Genomic DNA, 19,624 nt, shown 5'->3' with positions numbered 1-19,624 from the left:
TATGAATTTTTGCTCATTTAATGAAGTTCATGCAGGGAAAATTCCATCTCCTAACATGGGGAACATTGGTAGGTTTTGCAGGGCACTCCATGTTTAGCCCAAAATCCCATCCATGGCAACCAGAGAGAGCTGCCCAGGTATAATGCTGGTGGTATTTCACAGAAATCAATTAACTGACATCATTCTCATAAAATTGAAAGCAGAATTACACTTAGTAATTGGCTAAAGTGGTCGTTCTTAGCTTGAGCAATCGTTGCACGCTTGCCAGTAGCTGCAGCTCTGCTAATGGCAGGCAACCTCTAAAGCAGAGAGATTCCTGCCTGCAGGAAACACTGAGCACCTTTCTCCAATAACACTATGTAGCATTTTGGAACATGTGTTTCAGAAACCACAGCTCTTCAATACAAGTCCAAATCACTTTCTGTTAACAGAGAAAAGAACAAATTGTTTGGCTCAAATGTAAGGTCATTTCTTTGAAATTCCTCTAGATTAATGCTGAGCTCACTCCTGACTGACTCAAAAGGGATATAAAAACATGCTGAAGGCTTTGCTGTGTTGGGCCCTCTGGTTCCATAAGGCTCCTTCAAAAAAAAGAAGTTTTCAGCTTTTGATGGTTGCATATACTCACATTGCATCTGCATGGTGTGTTTTCAGTGAAGACTAACTGTATATGAAAAACTGATTTATACAAATGTTGCTTTTTGATTGTTTGGATTTTTTTTCTTTTTTTTTTTTTTTTAAGTTGTGAATGACTTGCCAGTGTGGGAGCCAGGTGTGTATCTGACATTGTGGTGGTCTGGATCCTTTCACTCTGTGTGCCATTTTCTTCTAAGGGTAGCAATGGCTTACTGGCTAATGGAGGATGGAGCTGAATTGTATTAATTTTATATTTGTCTCAGGGGATCAGCTCCATGAATTCCATTGCATGAGGGAAGCTAATGTTTGCCCTGATTTGAATGTAACTTTTTAATGTCTTTTAAAAACTATTTTGTTTAATAATGTGGATTTGTTTTTCTTTTTCTAGCATTCTAGTAAATGTTACCTAGTGTGTTGGTTCATTTCTCCCCTCCAGGGTTGTTTATATACTACCCCAAGATCATGCCAAAAAATAATAGAAGTTTAAATGCCAAATGTTTATGAAACTGCTGTCTAAATACTGATTGATTGCACAGTTGAAATAAAAGTTTTCCTTAGTAAAGGTGTTGATATTTTATTTTCAGTGTCTTCAAGGAGTGGCTCAAAACAAGGAAGATAAAAACTGCAGCACCTCATTTCAGGCTGAGCAGATAGGGTATTGTTGGCACTTGAAGTCATAAAAAGAGGTAGACAGTAAACTGAACTTATAATTGAATTTCATAGAACTTGCCCAACCATGTATTAATTTGTCACTTATGTACCTGGAATTATTTCCCACCTAAATCTCTGTGTCCCACTGCTGAACACCCATGCAAGGTCTCTGTTCTGCTTTATTTTCATGGGGTGTGAAACATGGTTCTCAGTGCAGTTGCTCTCCAAAGCCTGCAAAGCTGCTGACAAAGCTGCACTGCTGAATTTCCCCAGTTTCCTCATTTACACCTGTTGAACCCCATGTTCAATGTATGACAAGATTGAAAATGCAGCTGCTGTTGGTCAGGAGACAAACTGCTCCTCTTTACAAAGGACTGCATGCTAGATGGAAGTCAATCAAGTTCAGTTAGTTGTGTTCTGGAGGGATTAAATGTTTCTGTTCTGGCAGTTTGATCACTGATTGCCACCTGAGAGCAACGAGAACTTGGTGGGCAGTTCAGAGAGATAGGTTCAGAGCTGGATTTAGAGTAATGGTGCCCATGCAAACTACTGGAAATGAAACCACAGAAATTACTGCTGTCATTTACAGGGGCTCTAGGTAGACTAAAATCAAGACATCAGTGAAAGTGGAATCTTGCAATACTTGGTAGGTTTGACTTCAGTTTTTGTCCATGTTGTTCCCTAAAAGATATGAATTCTTTACTGGCACTGGATATACTTAATGGATAAGGAAACACATTCACAGGTATTGCAAAGCTTTGAAATCGCAGTATTGGGAATTGAAGATTTGAAATAAATGTCTGCTAGCTTTTTTCCATGTCCAGGAAATGACTCTGTTTGAATATGTTTACTTCTTATTCTGATCATCTGTAAGAGCATGGCCCTGTCACTTCTGGGTGCCCCTAAGAGAGGGCACACTGTGAACACCCCTTGGAGTCAGAGCTGCTCTGCTTTGTCAGTGTCTCCTGCTGATCACTTGCAATGCTTGAATTCTGCACTAGAACCATGAGGTCTCTTTCCTTTTGAATTCTCAGAAGACAAAGGAAATCCCAAAAGCCTCATCATGCTTCTTTATGAATCACAGCTGTTCCTACCTGCAGAATCTGCTTATAGACCAGTTCTTCCTAGCTTATATGACATTTATCCCTGGGAGTTTTAGAGCACCAGCTGTGGAGATTATTTATAAAACCAACTCTAATCCAAAAGTCTTTACTCCTTATGTTCAAATATAGGAGCACTGAAATATAGTTATTGAGAGATAATTGAGAAAATCAGACCAATGCCGAAAATATGCTCAAGTATTTTAAGAGAGTATTTGTAAAAAAATGAATAAATCCTAAATAGAGTAAATAAGTTACATTTTAAAAGATAACAATTTCAAATAACTAGGGAACAGTCAGTCTTGGACTGTGCAGTGATACAAATGCTCTACCACTGCAACCCACCAGTGATGTTGCCCTTTCTGTGGGTAGGAACAGGAACCAACTGCAGTTTCCAGTTATGTTACTGCTGGTTAGTAGAGGCTCATTTACAGTCCAGAATCCTTGTTCTCAGTAACAATAACTAAACAGTAAAGCTCCATCTTTCCATTGCAAAGAAAAGCTTAGAAGCAGCCCTGGTTTGGGGTCTGATGCTGTGCTACCTGCCTGGAGTCTGCCACCAACCTGAATGTCTGAGCTACAGACAGGTGAGTGCTCTGGGCCACTTGCACTGAATGGCCACATTCATTGAGGGGACAGCGTGGGTATTGCTTTGTTTAGTTTATCAGTGACAACAAGCTACAGTCTTAACTTGTCTGGATTTTTTGATTAAGGGATAAATACCTTGGAATATGAAAGTCTGGGCTAAGAATCTCCTTTGCACCTGAAGCCAGACTTCACATTTTGTTATATATGAAAAGAGACCTCTGCTTTCCTTTCACTTATTAAAGTTACTTCTCTGAATATATACAAATAAATGCAGTTGGGTTTTCTGTTTGGGGATGCATAAACATTTGGTACCTGTAGGCTTAAACTATGCCTTCCCTTATTTCTGATACATTTTGGCACTGTGCAGCTCAGCCTGTTTTCCCTTCTTCCTTCCCCTGCAGTCATGGCTCAGCATTGCTTGCTGGACAGTAGAGCATATCCTGTCAGTGAGAGAAGCTGCAGGTGCTGATGATGCTGCTGTCCATGTTGCAGGGTCCTACTCTTTCTGTAACTGATGTATTAAGCCTTGGCTTCACCTTTTCCTCCCCACACAGCAAAGAAGATGGGATTTGAACCCCTTTCTCCTCACAAACTTGCATGTTAGAGCCCCAGGTAAACATATTCAGATTTGACAAAGAGAGATCAAGTTGTTTCTGCCTGAAAGAGGAGTGTAAGCTTTATTTAAATCCTGTAATTTAAATCGTATTTACACAGGAAAGCACCTTTAAAACATACAGAAAATATAAATAATTCAGGATCTAGCTGTGCTCAGTGACAGATGTTGTTCATGGATATCCCTGGTCCATAGGATCCCCCTTGGCTGCCAAGAGAGGCCAGGGCTCTGACCTCTGAGAGACTCCTGTCTGTTCTGGTGGCTCTGAGTCCCCTGCAAGAACCAGCTGAGATGGTTTTCTGGCAGTGCTGCTAAGTGGCCCAAGTTCCTCAGGTTTCTCTGGAGAGATGACTCAAGCATCACTGGAAGCTGACCAAAATTCCAGGTGGGTTCAGGGGGTGCTGGATACTGTAATTATCCACGATTTTGAAGGGTGAAAGTAAATTTTTATGGGCATTGGAAGATAATGTTTCCTATTATACTCTGTGGGACATTTTAAATCACTGCCTAAAACACTGGATTCTACTTTAGCTGGAAATAAAATGGGGACTCCCCAGAGCTCCTGTTAATAGAATGGTTTTGAATTTCCTTTTATCTGCATAGCAATACACTGGGAAAAAAAGATTTTCATGAGTAAAGCCTCAGATTTCTGGCTAGGCTGCCAGGCTATTGCACCACATGAAAGCAGGAAAAGTGTTGCATACACTGCAGCTCACTGCAGCCTTTTAACAATTTGGAGTTTGGTGTGCTGGTCTAGGAGATTAACCTAGTTTATTAACCCTGGTTTGCTGAAAACTATCACCAGGGGGTGGGTGACAGACCTCAATCTATGCTGCCTCCTCACTTTTTGCAGTTTACAGACACAATAGCATCAAACAATCCCACTGAACTACTTGCTCATAGCCTTCCTTATGATAGGTTATACAACTGAAGTTGGAAGTAAGATAGTTTACAGCACAGACTGTAAAATAATAACAATTAAAAAAATTCCATTAAAACTATTCATGTTAGCAACCATCCTGCTTTGGAATACATCCTGAATATTTAAAAGTCAGTAACAGCTTGCTTGGCCTCTACCAAATAAAACAATCTGGCTTTGCTTTACACAAAACCCACAGTCAAGGCAGAATGAATCCCTTGAGATTGAGATTTCCAGCTTCAAAGGATAAGCAAACCCCAGGCTTGAGTTTCTAAGTATTTCAATTAAAATTCTTCTGATAAATCAAAAGCAAGACAACCTCTAGTTCATCATAGGAAGAATTCTAGCTTTTAAAACACTTTACAGAAAAATGGCTATATTATAAAGAGGAAAGCAGTCTCATTTTTTATAAGCTGCTTCTCCATCTCTGTGGTGTAGGCAGGATAGAGTAAAATCAGTGGGGAGGGTCTGTGTGTCAGAAGCCATTGTAGCACAGCTGACAATCCCAGGAATTCACCTGAGCTGGGAAAGGCTCAGAGGCCATCTCCATGCTGGGCTGTTGGGCACTGGCCAGGGCTGGGACCCTGGCACCCAGCAGTGCTGGCTGCTGCCACAGCCTGGGGTTCAGAGGTCTCAGCCCAAGGGAGGAGGTTGCCATTTATAGTGGGGATGACTGGAAACAGCCTTTTAATAGGAGCATTTTGCATCTTGGTTTAGCATTCAACAAGGTTTTAAGAGTTTATGATGTTTCTTTTCTGTAGCTCAAGTGGACCAAAATGTAGAGCCCAGCCCTGCAGTTGCAGATAAGAAAATGACAGGATCCCCAGAGGAACAGCTGTATAGCATCCTAAAACCTCTGCCTCTAAATTTCTGATTTGGAATTGTCCCTACTAAACATAATACATGCCAAGTAATTTAATCCAGTTTGGTGTTTGCAGACAGATAGTGCATATCTTTTAAATAATTCTACATTCTTTTCTTGAAATCCTGGATTTCATGTGAATTTTAGCCTGGGGATTAGGGAGGCTCCTCTCAGATGCAATGGGTGAGTGCAGCATCTATGTAACTAGGTCATGGTGTACTTAGGCATATTTAGTTATCTGTTCTTGTGTTCTTCCCTACTTCAGTGGCGCAATAAACAAAAGAGGGAATAAAAATGGATTTGTTATCTCCTCTCCTAGGATGGCAGAAGAGATTTCATAGTGGAGTTTTTTTGCAACATTTGCTAACAATGTTTGTGATTTTTCTTTTTTTTTTTTTTCATTTTTCATTTTGTAAGCAATGAAGTGCAGGAATTAAATGCTCCCCTTCTTTTCATCAGACCACGAAACAGGAAAATGCAAAGGGTTCAAGATGATGATCCAGAAAGAGTGGGAAATTGCATTTCTTTCCTTTCCCCACAGAGTGTCCCCATTTCACTGTTCGTTGCTCAACAGGCGACCACCTCTGGGTAGGCAGAAGTCCATTTCGCAGAGAAGCCTATCAAGGTTACTCAAGCATGTATTTGTCCCTTTCCAAAAGGTATTATATTGCAGTTAACAAGGCAAACTGAAAGTTCCCTTTTACTTATCAGAGAGGTTATATCTGTCTTGGTGACTTGAAGATCAATGAGGTTTTTTAATGCATATACACACATGCTGGATTGCTTGTCAAAACTTTTGTTATCGGTGTATATATAGCTGTAAATACAATAATTAAACTTAAGTTCCTAGATAATCAATATCATCTTTATATTTTAATTCTTTAGGTACTAATTAATTTTGATGTATTGAATATAAAATATTATCGTTTAAAACTAATGGAAAATTGTAGGTTTTAACTTTATAAGTCTTGCATTGTTGGCAAGAGTATCTGAGTGCATTAAAGCTGCTTTTTCTGAGATACTTCAGCTTATACATGTTTCAGATGTAAGCTGAAAAAATAAATATGCACCCAAAAAAAATCAATTAGTCTCGCTAGGTTTCATAACTAAGATCTTGCTTTGAACTTTAACAATTTTTTTCCAGTATAGATATGATACTAGAGTGGCCTTTGTACAGCTGAGACATTTTTTGATCAGTTCACTAATAACTTGTCTTGCAAAGCTTAGCAAAATGTGTTTCATCAACCAATGATTTGCAATGTGACTAGACAAAGGCATATCATTCTCAGACTTGTGTCACATGAAGAAAACTAATGTAATGGGCTACAGATAAAAACTTACATTCTTTCATGGATCAATTCATAAGCCAATATATTTTGCCCTGTTTTCCTACAGTTTTATATTCATTTCAGACTGAAGTTAAAACATGAATAAACAATTAATTAGATCCTGTCTTGTATTTTGTACTTTATATTATGTGGCTAAGTGGCTAGTGCAGAAGTTTAGACAGTCCTAATTTTTGCTGATTAAAAGCAGAAATGAAACAGACGTGTGCTGTTGAGGCCTGGTTTGCATCACCAGAACAGATGCAGCATTCACCAGCAGGCAGAGCAGTTTGCACTGAAATGGCTTCAATGACTCATGCTAGAAGTGTTTCAGTTACAGCTACAGCCCAGTCAGGTCAGCAGAGATGCTCTGCTTCTGACAGACCCAGAAGGGACCTGCTTAACACATTTTCCCAGAGTAGTATCAGCTGCTTAGCCAGCCAGGCTAAGAAAGCATAAAAAGCACATCTCGTTGTAACTTATAAACATGCATGTGTTCAGTTGTACTACCAACTAAGGGAGGTGTGGAGGAGGAGAACAAATGAGACTGGAGCAGGGGTGTAACTCCAGCAGAGTAACAAACCCAGATTTTTGGTATTGTCTCAGGCCTGACAGAAACTCCCTCCAGCCTTGATAGACAGTCCTATTTATCACAGTGGTGCTGTGAAACATGTACAAGGTTGTAGAATTAGCACTTATATTTGTTTAACATGAAAAGAGGCCTTTTAGAAAAAGGAGTTATTGTATTTCTTCCCTCATAGCAAGTGGGGGAATCGAATCTACTGATGATGGAATACTGTTACAAGCTAAAGACTATTAGAATCCAAATTTCCTTAAACGTCTCCCTTTTTTTCCAGAAGAAAATTATTTCAGAATGACAGCATCATTACAGTTCAAAAGGACTTTGGAGGTCTTGCCTTTGAGTCCAGCCTCTTGTATAAATCAAGTCTAATGCTGAACTTGGACCAGGCAATTCTGGGGTTTGCCCCGTTGGAAGCTCATTTAAAATTATGGATCTAATTTTTTTGTCACATTTCTGTGAAGAGCTTTGTCTCTCTTTTCCTGGTAACTTCCACTTAGGTGTTTCCAACAGGGGTTTCCACTTAGGGGTTGCTAACTAGCTACCCCTAAGTCTTCTTAATTAATGCCAGCTTTTGAGAGGAAGAAATGTTGGAGTAATTCTAAGGACAACCAATGAGCAGTGAGGCTTATCAGGTAGTGAATTGTGTGTCATAATGAGAACTTCTGTAGATTTTGGGGAAATATTTGGGATGCTGGTGTAGCAGGCACATGAACCAGTGAATTAGTTCCTTTCAGACACCACATCAGCTATTTCCGATGAGAGTTTAAAAGTGAGTCCAACAGGATTCCCACAGATTGCTCACAAAAGACCTGAGCCATTAAAAGCTGAATTTGGATGAACAACAAACAGACATAATTTTTTTGCAAGTAGAGCACTGGGTTAAATCTGAATTCCCAGCTCCCATTTCTGATGCAGACAATGTCCCCGTAGGAATCTTCATAGACTTGGTGACATCAATCTGCGCATCCATAATTACAGTCTACATGCCACTACACGGCAGCCGTGCACAAAGCTCCTGCAGCCCTGGGAGAATCAGCTGGGCCTGCAGCAAGCTCTGTCACAGAAAATGCAAATCTCTTCACAGATAAGGCACATCTTCCTCCAAATATAGACAAGCTCACACCCACCTTGCTAATATTCTCTTCAGTAAGATTACACAGTATCAAGCAGCACATCCCATGAGAATACTGGTGGTGTGCTGTACTTTGAGGTACGCGCATCTGGGATTGCTGCAAAGTAAGAGACTGTGGACAAATAAAAATGATGTCTAGGGAAGGACAGAAATCAACATAAATTGAATTACTCTCTCCACTTTACTTTTGCATTTTGCATAACTAAGTAATAGCCTTTCCAATATTTTAACCTTTACATGAATGTAACCTTTTCCCCTCAGAAAAAGTGTTTCAAGTACCGGAAAAGTATCGACTATCCATCTAAGAAGGTACATAAAGAAATAGCACTGACAAGTATTTCGAAGTCAGGCACGTGAGCAAACCCCTTATTGCACAGCTGGGCATTTTTTATCCTTATAGGAAGAATAACTCTTTATTCAAATGGTACTTTTAATGCAGCTGATTAACAATTTTCATCTAGATCAAGAACTGCATACCTAACACCTCTAAAACGCAGCCACTTCAGAAGATGGGAAGCTGAGGCAGAATGTGTTTGCACAAAATTACACCGACACCGGCGGCGATTAATCTGTCCCGTGTGTTTTTAAGGGTTCGGCAGGGTTAACCGACGCCGTGAGGGCACTGGCTGAGCCCAGTGGTTTGCGCGGTACCCCCAGGCCAGAGACCCGGCCGGCGGGTGACACCCGGTGTGGGGAGCCCCTTTCTGCAGAAGGTCCCCCCGCCTGCCCGGGAGCCGCCGGAACGCGATGCTCAACGCTTCAGACACCCACCCGCGTGGGCAGGAGAACGGGAGCCGCGGCCCGGAGTCGGGAAGCAGGCGTGAGGCACGTGCCGCACCGGAGCCGCGCCGTGGAACCCCTGACGGCCCCGGACGCCGTCCCGGCCAGCGACTCCCCCCGCACGGCGGCTGAGGCGGCCCCTGCCCCCTCCTGCCGCGGTCCCCACGCTCACGGGCACTGCCGGCCCCGGCCCGCCCCGCGGCTGTCCCGCGGCAGGACCGAGTCCCAGCGGTGGCCGAGGGGAGGGTGGAGGCGCCGGCGGAGCCGCCCCAGCGCGGCGCCTTTGTTCCGAGCGGCGGCGCGGCCGGGGCCGAGAGTCCCGCCGCGCTCATGGCGGGAGCAGGGGGAGCCCCGCGGAGCGCCCCGCGGGCGCTGTCGCCCCTGCGCGCCCGGGAGCCGGCGGGCAGCGGGGGCTCGGCGCGCTGAGCGGCGCCGTGTCCGGCGGGGGCGCTGCGCGGGGCCCGGCAGCCCCGGCGGCGGGGGCCGGGCAAGGCGGGCGCCTGCAGCCTGCGGGGGCCCTGGCCGGCGCAGCTCGGCGCTCCGCGGACCCCCGGGCGGCCTCCGGGCAGCGGCGCTCCGCTCGCCGGACCCCGCCTGGCCTGGCCCCCGCCGCGGGCTGTAGCGGAGCCCTCCCGCGCCCAAACTTTGCAAAGTCTCGTAGCTCCGCTGCTGGGGCGGCGGCGGCGAGGGCAGCAGCGGGCGGGGGCGGCGGCGGAGGAGGCGGGGGCGGAGGGGGCGGGGTGCGGGCCGGCGGCGGCGACGGCAGCAGCATCAAAGAGCCCCGATTCTTGCCGCCCTGGGAGCCATGCGCTGCTGTCTGTAATGTCAGCGGAACAGGAGAAGGACCCCATCGCGCTGAAGAGATCCCGAGGTACGGCGAGGGCTGGGCCGGGCCCGGGGGCGGCCGCCGCTGGGGCCTGGCTCCCGTGCGGAGGGCCAGCGGAGCCGCGGGATGCGCGCACCGCCCGCGCCGCCACTGCCCGCCGGGCTCCCCTCGCCGCGCAGCGCGGGCCGGGCCGCCCCCGCCGCGGTCCCTCCCTGCGGCTGCGGCGGGGCCGGCGGTGCGGGGGACGCTCGAAGTTTGGTCGGTGGGGCCCGGCCGGGCCCCGCGGGCTCCCGCAGATTGCGGGCCCTGAAAAGCAGCCCCGGGGCTCGCTGTGCGCGCAGGTGTGCCCCGCGGGGGAGGGCGGCGTGCGGTCCTGTCTCTTGTGTGTCTGGGGATGTGCAGCGCATTAGTATGCAGCGAGCATACTGCTGGTGCAAGGGAATACGGCGGCAGTGCCACATGTCCGAGTTCGTGCTGATGCAGAGCCCATAAATTACACTTGAGTGTTCGCTCTTCTGCCCCCAGTCCTGGCTTCTGTGCTTCAGTCTAGTTGGGGTTTTGTTTTTCCGTTTTCGGGAAATGAAAAAAGAAAAAAATCGAAATATTATTCTTTACTTATAGCACTGGTGTATGGCTCTGGTGAGGTTTGAGGTGTGCGTTTCTTTCAGAGGAGTAGGGAGAAGGGCAGAAATGCAGGGTCTCCTCCGACTTCGGCAGTGCAGCTGACTTTAATGGCAGTGGCACATCAGCCTGCATAGTGATTGTTGTGTCCTTATAGTCCTTCGACACAGAAATGCCCCTCTGAATGAAATAATCAAAGACAGCAGGATGGGTGACTGAGTTGGGTGAAAATCATGGCAAAATTATAAAATTTGCAATTTAGTGCTTCTTGTTTTCTTGCCTCCTGTTTTGTCCCTGGAATTCTATTGTTCTTGATGTTTTAAGCTTTTTTTCTCTGGTTGGATAAGTGGGAAAAGGTGTGGATTCCACGGTGCATACTGTCATTGATTTACTGTTTGCTTTTCTAAAACTGCTATAGTAACAGCTGGATTGCAAGCTTGAAAATGAGAGAATGAAGACACACAACAGTGTTACAAAGGAGGCTGGGATTCATTAGACTCCTCCACACTCAAGCCCTGATTCTGCAAATATTTAAGCATATGTGGTTTCACATGCCGGAGTTACCCACCAAGTTCCACCTGATTATAGCTTCTTATCAAAAGTGTTTACAGTCTCAGGGCCATGGAACAGGCTCACCAAATTTGGTTGAAATTAGACTATTTTTAGTTTTCTGTCTATAATGAAAAGTTTATTCAGCCATTTATATTTCTTGGAAAAATGTTCTTACTGAGATAAAGTACTGTTTAAAAATACTCTGGCATCCATCCTCTAAAAAGCTAGACTGATATTTGTCAGTGAATATGAAAATATTCCATACTGTATTTGCAGTATGTTAAGTATGGCATAAATTACATGCAAAGTAAAAATCCCTTAATGTGTAAACCAAACTACAACTTGCACTTCTCCTAACTAACACTGAAAATGTCCATCTTAGGTATGTACAAAGTAAAAGAGAATATGAGCCTTATCTCTCCTCCTTTGCCCAAGTGTGAATGGCTGAAATTAATTTTATCTGGAGTTTAAATGGGGAATAGTTATCAGATATGTATTTATATCTTTAGATCCATGAGATAGGTGATGTCCCAGTAAAAAGGATTGTATTTTTGCCTAAACAATTAGTCTTGGACAACGAATAAGTTTTCATTAATTCAGTGTTCCCAAATGCTTGGTACTCCTTTAATGAAAGTCTGTGTGGTAGGTACCAAAAGTCACTTTGTGGAAAGTTTATTTTGGCTTCATGAAAATGGGCCTTATTCACTCTTTTTTGGAGGTATGCTAGGACTAACATTCTGTTTCCTTTCATGTATAAATTAAATCATTATAGAACCCACAGGGAAAATATAAATTCTTAGGGCTGAATTAAATCATTGGCCTCACACAGTGAGAAGCAGAAATACAAAAGCTTTGTGCTTTTCCAGACACAGGACTCCCTTCTGTAAATCGAGGCATGTGAATGGCTTTGCTGATGAAAGTAACTCAGGTAGAAATTGATGGAACTTGTCACTGGAATTCTAATGTTCATATGCTTATGCTTTTGAAGAATGATGTCCCAGAGAGGGGATTTATATGTAGTTTTATAAAGTTTTAACTTCAGCTATTGTAAACCAGCACTTGTGTATGACCCTAAGTATTCTACTTGATCACAAATTTACTGATGTCTGTGCTGCTACTTGTTGAATTTATTAAAAGAAATCTGGATATTTGGAATATTTTGCTATCAGTGGTTAACACAAATTATTTTTTAAGAGTACAGGGACATGAACAGGAGTGTAATTTATGCAGTTGTGAGGATTAGTGTTCACAGTGCAATCTTACACCAAATTTAGTATAAACTTATAGGAATCCTGGAGAAGAAGCCAACAGAAAGTACAGGAATGGTTTTGAGAAAATAGATTATAAAGAAGATGATTTATAGAGTTGAAATTTAGGGGAAATTTGCCATCATTCTTTATGTAAAACCTTATGCTGTAGTCATTTAGTATCTACAGGTAATGTAGTGGCAATGCTTCATAGCACACTAAGAATATGCAGGATTTTATATTGTAAATCAAGGCAAAAAGGTCTCTTTTTAAAAAGTATTCCCTAGTTTCTCTGACTGTATCTTAGACCACAATATGCTATATGCAATCCTGAGTTTATTTTGAGACCTTGATTGTGAAATCATGCCCTTGTCTTTGAAATTCTGACTTAAAATTTGATAGGTGTTGACCTGGGATGTCCATGTATCTTCCTTACATGTAATGAAAAATAAAATCAAATTTTAACAGTGACAGCTAAAGCCAAAAGGAACTTATTAAAGCAGAGGCAGAACTGGATTCTTACTTGAAGTAGGACTGGTAAATTCCCTGAAACCTCAAAAAAAAAAAAAAGGTGGCCTGGAGGAAATGCTAGGAGTGAAAATTTGTCAGGCCTCCTTGGATCAGGAGTATTTCGAATAACTTGGATACTTTGGTCTGCGTCCAATAGGACTTCAGCTTCCCTGTGAGGAGAGATTTTGTGTTACCTTGCTGAATGTTCCTGAAGCTGGTTTACCTGTCTGCTGGGAACACTCGTCTAACAGAGCAGTGTAATGTCATACATTGTGCTGCTTTGAATAATACTGCTGATAATTCACAGTTATCTCCAGGTTGTCTTTGGTCATGAAGTGTGTTCAGCTGGATGCTTGCATCTTGATCAAGTTTGACTTGTATTCTGAATATCAATTTTGAACAAAGAACAGTAAAATTTTTAAGGTTGGATTGCCTGCTTACTGTTCTGTGCTGTTGTTATATATTTATATAAAAGAGCAAATAAGCTATTATCCTAATGGGCCTGGGGAAAAAAAAATTAATATAGTTTCTTCATGTAATGATGTTAGTACTTTAACATGTGTTGCTCTGGTATCACCTGAAAATGCTTCTCATACTTCATCTCAGGGTTTTCTTTGCATTCCCATACTGTGGCAATTTCACTTGAGCCTGTGAAGACAGACTGACTGGGATAATAATGAGATTGCTAGATTTATTTTGCACTTATGGTCTAACTAGTGTTTTAAAATGAAAGCCGCAATTTATGCAAATTTGAGAGCTTGTCCCACTGTTGTGAAAGGTGGAGAATCCCAGGGGAAGTACAGATATCTCTTTGTATTGCTCAGGGTGAAGTCTGATTGAGCAACCAGTGAAATGAACACTCCTTACTTTTTTTTGTGCCAGGATCGTCTTGCTCAGTTATTTTATAAGGTTTCTGCAGAGGTGGGCTGGTTCACTTAGTATTGGCAGGTGTCTTTTTGTTTGATCAGGTCTTGCATTTAGTGAAATTTAGATTTGATGCACAGGAGATTAGTCTAAACAGCATGACAAGTTCTCAATGGTTTTTGTTCATGGATCTACAGCCGTTTGCTTTTCTTTTCCTTCATGGTGGATTGTAACAATATGTTGTATATTGCTACACTGTTGCTGTGTCTACCTGAGTTAAGAGGTGAGTCTTAGACATGGCTTTTTGCAGTTTTTTTGAAAGTTTTATGATTTATGCAAACAAGAAATACTTCCAACTGGTGATGTGGAGATGTTAAGAATCAAGGGACAGATAAAAATAAAATAAATGGAAATGTCTATTTCAATAAGAATGAACATGAATGGGACATGAAAGTGGTAGCAGACAGAGGTATAGGAGGAATGTTAGCTAACCTCCAGATGTGTGCTCCTTTAGCACTTGCAACTCAAGGCACCAGAGTCAATGCAAATTCAGTATTTGTAACAGATATCTGAGGCCATGGTAGTTAAAGGCAAACTTACAATACAGTCTGCAATAAAATTAATGTACTATTGCACTGATTGATATCTTGTAGGTGGTGACAGTGGATTGGATGGGTTAGGAGGACCAGGAGTTCAGCTTGGAAGCCCTGATAAGAAAAAACGCAAAGCAAATACACAGGTAAATTCCCTTTGCTTCTTTTGAATTCTTAATAAACAGTGCATTCAAATGTTGTTTGCTGGTATGAGTATCTCTCATTGTTCAGAATATCAATTTCTTGTCACAAATAGCAGCTACATACCAAGTACTTCAGTTTTACTTTGCAGTTGAAATCTTCCTGAATACTAGTATTTGCACTGAAGTTATTTTAATCCCTGTAAGTTGCCAAAAACATATAAAGAGAGGAGCACAGTGAGACTGCAACCACTTGGATTTTACCATAGGGATTTGATTCTGAGGCAGACTTTTTTTTAATGACTTTGTAGCCATTGGCAGAAGTCTGTACATCATGAGTAGTGGCCATGAGACTACTTCTTGCCTTACATTAATTTCTATATGTGTAGGTTTCTGGGCTAATGAATCAGTACAGTTTGTTAATGTGTTGACCAAGATCTTGGCATACTCCTCAGGTGATTTCCAAGCAAAAGCTAAGTCAGGTAGAGCTCTTTTCCAATGAATCCTTGCAATGTGACATTTCTATGCAGTTGTTCTTTTCAGAAAAGAAAGCCTCAATATCTTAAGCAAGTATCTATAGTGCCAAGATTTCTTTTGTGTGTTCATTCAGCTTTGAGTGAGAGTATCTGTTAATTTGGTACTGTGCAGTGGTAATACCTTTATTTTATGTAAGTAAAACACTTTGTTAGGACTATGCAGAGTCCATTGAGATGTGGATCTGTTTTCTTCATTTTTGTTTTGTTTTAAAGTAGTCATCCTGAAACTTGCTCTGAGAAATATTCAGTTACTTTACAAGGCTTCACACCTCTTTTTTGGTGGAGTTTCCTTGTGTTCTGGAATAGTAATAACTCTAGAGGAGATGCTGATTAGCTTGTGTTCCTTCTGACCAGGTTAAAATTTGCACTGCAGCAGTTTGGGTTTTTTTTAATACATTTTCAGTCTTAACATTTCCTCCTAAGTACTAATAAACTTTCTGTGAGCATAGTTAGTGTGAGGGTGAACCCAGCAGGTGTTCCCTACAGGCTAGTCTAGAATGAATTTCAATTGTGACTGCACTGGTGACATTTAAACAGACTCTGGGCTCCATTAAACACTTGATTATGCTCTGTAACCAGAGCATAATCCTCGTGGTTTATACCTACTGACTATGCCTTGCAGACTGTCCACAATCACTGAATGCTCTGTTTGGTATAGAAACATACAGCATAGAATATTCCACAGACTATAGAAAATACCAGTCTGCTGACTCCTATATTCTAAATGCCTTTTTAGGGTTATAGTACCATTAGGTTTGTATATCCTCATGGAAGTGGGGTGTCTCATGAGATGTATATTCAGTAACATGAACCCAAAAGGAAGTTAGGGAAATGCTTCAAATCTGCTCTTCAACATTTGGAAATACTTTGTGTATGTGTTTGTGACAGTTGGATTTCTGTATTGTTGCTTGTCTTTTGCAAAATATTATGAAATAGAAGTCACATATCAAGTAGTATTTTCAACTGCAAACTTTTTAAAACTCTGAAGCGACTATAAATCACCACATTATCTGGAGCTCAAGCTCCTCTCCTGCCTCTGAAATTTCAGACAGCCTGGCAGGGTACAGCGGGTGAATTTTACACAACAGCTGAACAGTTCTTTCAGCAGTTGTGTTGCTTATCCAGAACCTTTGTGGTTGGTCTGTCTTGCAGGGAAATACTAAAACTAATTCAAGTGTTGTATTTAAAATATTTGTAGGGGTCATCATTTCCTCCTCCATCTGAATATGCTCCACCACCGAACCCAAGCTCTGACCACCTTGTAGCTGCAAATCCATTTGATGACAACTATAATACTGTGTCTTATAAACCACTTCCTTCAGGAAATCCATATTTTAGTAATCCTGGTTATCCTGGCTTTGGAGGCTATAACACTTTCAGAATGCCACCTCACATGCTGCCCAGAGTATCTTCACCATATGGGGGTTCTTACTCCCTCAGAAACCAACCACATCCTCTTCCTCAGAACCCTGTTGGCATGGGTTTTAGTCGACCCCACTCTTTCAGCTTTGGTCCTCATGATAATCCAGGTTTTGGGAATCAACCACCTTATGGCAGTGGTCAGATAAATCAAAATGTCAATATGTCCGCTCAGCATTTCAGACCAAATCCTGGGGAGAACTTTGGCCATTCTGGTCAGATACCTCACCCCGATGTGCCAGCTAACTTTGGTCCTGGAAACAATCCAAATTTTCCAAATTCTCAGCTAGAGTCAAACCATTCTTTTGTTCCTCCACCAAACACATACAACCAGACAAAATCATCAGCACAAAAGCAAGACTTTAGTCAAGGTGCAAGCAAAGCATCCAGCCAGAACACTGCTGCTCATCAGCATCATCACAGGACAGAGGACGTTGTGAGTCAAGGTAACAGTGACCTGAAAAATGTTACTCGAAATAATGTGGTAAATCAGGATAACAGCCATTCTAACAGTGCTGAGAACACCAGTGCTGGCCACTCAAATGGGACTCAGAGCAAGTCCCGCCAGCCTCGAGGTACTGCTGAAGGATGCAACTCTGAAAAGAGCAGCAAAACACCCCTCCATCCCAGTCGTCATGGACACTCGTCCTCTGAACCCGTCTACCCGTGTGGCATTTGTACACATGAAGTCAACGATGACCAGGATGCCATCCTGTGTGAAGCCTCTTGTCAGAAATGGTTCCACCGGATCTGTACGGGCATGACAGAGTCAGCCTATGGCCTCCTCACGGCCGAGGCATCGGCAGTGTGGGGCTGTGACACTTGCATGGCCGACAAGGATGTGCAGTTAATGCGCACTAGGGAGACTGCAGGACCACCTGCACTGAACACAGAGGGCTGACAGCCTGAATGGGTGCTAGTGGAGCAAATACTTGCTATGAAAATTCGGTTACAAATTGGGTACTTCACTTTCTGCAGACAATCAGTTGTGTTTGATTGCTGTCATCTTTTTTCCCCTAATATGTATTCATTCAAAAACTTCCATCTCAGCTTTTGTACTCTTAGTTTTATGTGTGCAAATGTTTAACAGGATGGAATATTTTTTGTTTCTGATTAAATTGTAACTGACAATTGATCGGAAGTAGGATGAGCATTGACAATATTATTGAAGGAAAAAATGTGCCTGTATGATTAGCCCTAATTTGCTAGTGTATGTAAATGTGTTAACTAACACTAGCATTTAGTGCTTGGTTTTAATGGTACTATATTTGCAATTACTCATTACTTGGTTTTTTTCTTTTGGCGTGAATGTCTGTTATTGATGTTCTTGCTAGCCTTTCTTTGAATATAGTAGAGATGACATGGAGGAATGTGCAGTATTAATAGTTGTTATTTTAGGGTAAATACAGAGAATTTTGTATGTGCTTTTTCCTATTTTTGAAGTAAAGCATTAATGTGCTATTCAAAAATCATGAATTCATGCTTAGTAACACAATGAAACCCGCTAACTGCTACGCATTTCTGTTTCCTCAAAAAGGCAATAATCTCTTGACTTCTCAGAGAGAAGGCTCTTGCTAGGCCTTGCATTATTTGGAAATTGTTGTGAAATAAGATTAAATTGGAAAAAGAACACATCGAGTTTATGAAGTCCACTGCTTTAAATCTAGAGAATGCCAGAAGTAGGGTTGCACATGTAACCTTAATTCATTTATCTTGAGGACATACCTTGGGATACAGTCTTTGCTCTGTCACGGTTGTGCAGTCATGCACCTCTCTCTCATTTTTTCTCACTGATGGTTCCAGTCTCCTGCCTCAGTGCTGCCTGAGAATTGGAGATGAAGTAGTGCACGGAAAATCCTGCCCAGCTTCTAGGGCTGTCAGCTCCAGCCTGCTCAGTCACCCTGAGCTTACACAGTTCACTTGGCATGAAGGAGGGGGCAAGGCAATGGAGTGTGCTCTCTGAATTGCTTGATAATTTGGCAGCCAAGACTTAAAACTAAATTCCCACCCCTGCCTCAGCCAGTCTTGCAGTGAGGGGGTAGGAAATCTAAGGTGAAGAATGAAAATACAGCTGTCATATCAGGTGAGTTCAGCTCACATCAGAACTAAGTAATCCGAAGTTTAGCTCCTTTGCTAAACCTGATATCATACTGACAAGTATGAATGGCACTAGAGCTTCATGTGTATGCTAAGAAATTCTATTTTAATAAGGGTAATTTGATCTTATTCTTCATCTCAAAAATAACTCCCCTTCTTTTCTGAATGTCAGGAAGCATCTAGCCTTGATCAGTTCAGCCTTAGCAGTGTGATGAAGTTGCACATGCAACTGAAAAAGTTTCTTCTGAGAGAAATACTGTTTTGAATTAATAAAAGGAGGCACTGTGATAACAGATTCTGCTTGGAATATGTACCACTGCTGGAAACAGTCTTTAAACAGCAATTAAATCATGTGTCAAGCTTACAGGTACTAGTCATGTTCCTTAATGTGATAAATTTTTCAGGTCTGTGGTGATGAGTGATATAGGAGTTTAGAGAGAATTCTGTCATCTAATAAAGAGGTAGTTTTCATGGTAAGCCATGCTAATGAGTGAAAGTAAGGCCTGTTTCATAGTTCACCTTTGTGTTTGATTTTTGGGCTCTACTGTGTACATTCCTGGAAGATCCTGTGCAGATCTACATAACCCGTTTTATTTTAAAAGTGAAAAGTTTTGCTGTATAAGGGCAGTATAACCCACCCCCACCCTGGGTTTTTTGGTTGTTTTTGTTTGGTTGGTTGGTTAGTTTTTGGGGTTTTATTTGTTTGTTTTGGTTGGGTTTTTTTGTTTTGTTTGCTGGTTTGGTTTTTTGGGGTGTTTTTTTTTGTTCCTCTCATCAGGAAAAAGAAAATAATATCTACAGTGTAAGTGACATATTTCATATCTTGAGAATTTTCCTGTATGGAGATGTAAAGTGTAAGATAGATCCAGAGCTGCTGTTTTCATCAGTAGTTGCTTTAATTTAGTATATTAACTAGACTTAAACTTGTTTTGTTAGAGGTGTGATTTTAAAACCACCAAGAAAAAATCAAACAAGCAACAACCTCTGTTAAAGAGATTTATCTTCAGTAGTTCTCCTAATGACTGACATA

The 19,624-nt window shown here is 42.1% G+C and overlaps 1 protein-coding gene across 1 annotated transcript; it reads left to right on the top strand.

The window, feature by feature from the left end:
• Window positions 1-9,922: 9,922 nt before the first annotated feature.
• On the top strand, window positions 9,923-18,194 carry PYGO1 (pygopus family PHD finger 1). Its single transcript, XM_050978574.1, has 3 exons — window positions 9,923-10,060; window positions 14,463-14,548; window positions 16,277-18,194. The coding sequence occupies exons 1-3, from the start codon at window positions 10,012-10,014 to the stop codon at window positions 17,396-17,398; spliced, it is 1,257 nt and encodes a 418-aa protein (XP_050834531.1). The 5' UTR covers window positions 9,923-10,011; the 3' UTR covers window positions 17,399-18,194.
• The last annotated feature ends 1,430 nt before the right edge of the window (window positions 18,195-19,624 follow it).

This window comes from Serinus canaria, chromosome 10 (assembly GCF_022539315.1).
Source record: "Serinus canaria isolate serCan28SL12 chromosome 10, serCan2020, whole genome shotgun sequence".
NCBI classification, from domain to species: Eukaryota; Metazoa; Chordata; class Aves; order Passeriformes; family Fringillidae; genus Serinus; species Serinus canaria.
This window is presented reverse-complemented; position numbering and strand designations above follow the sequence as displayed.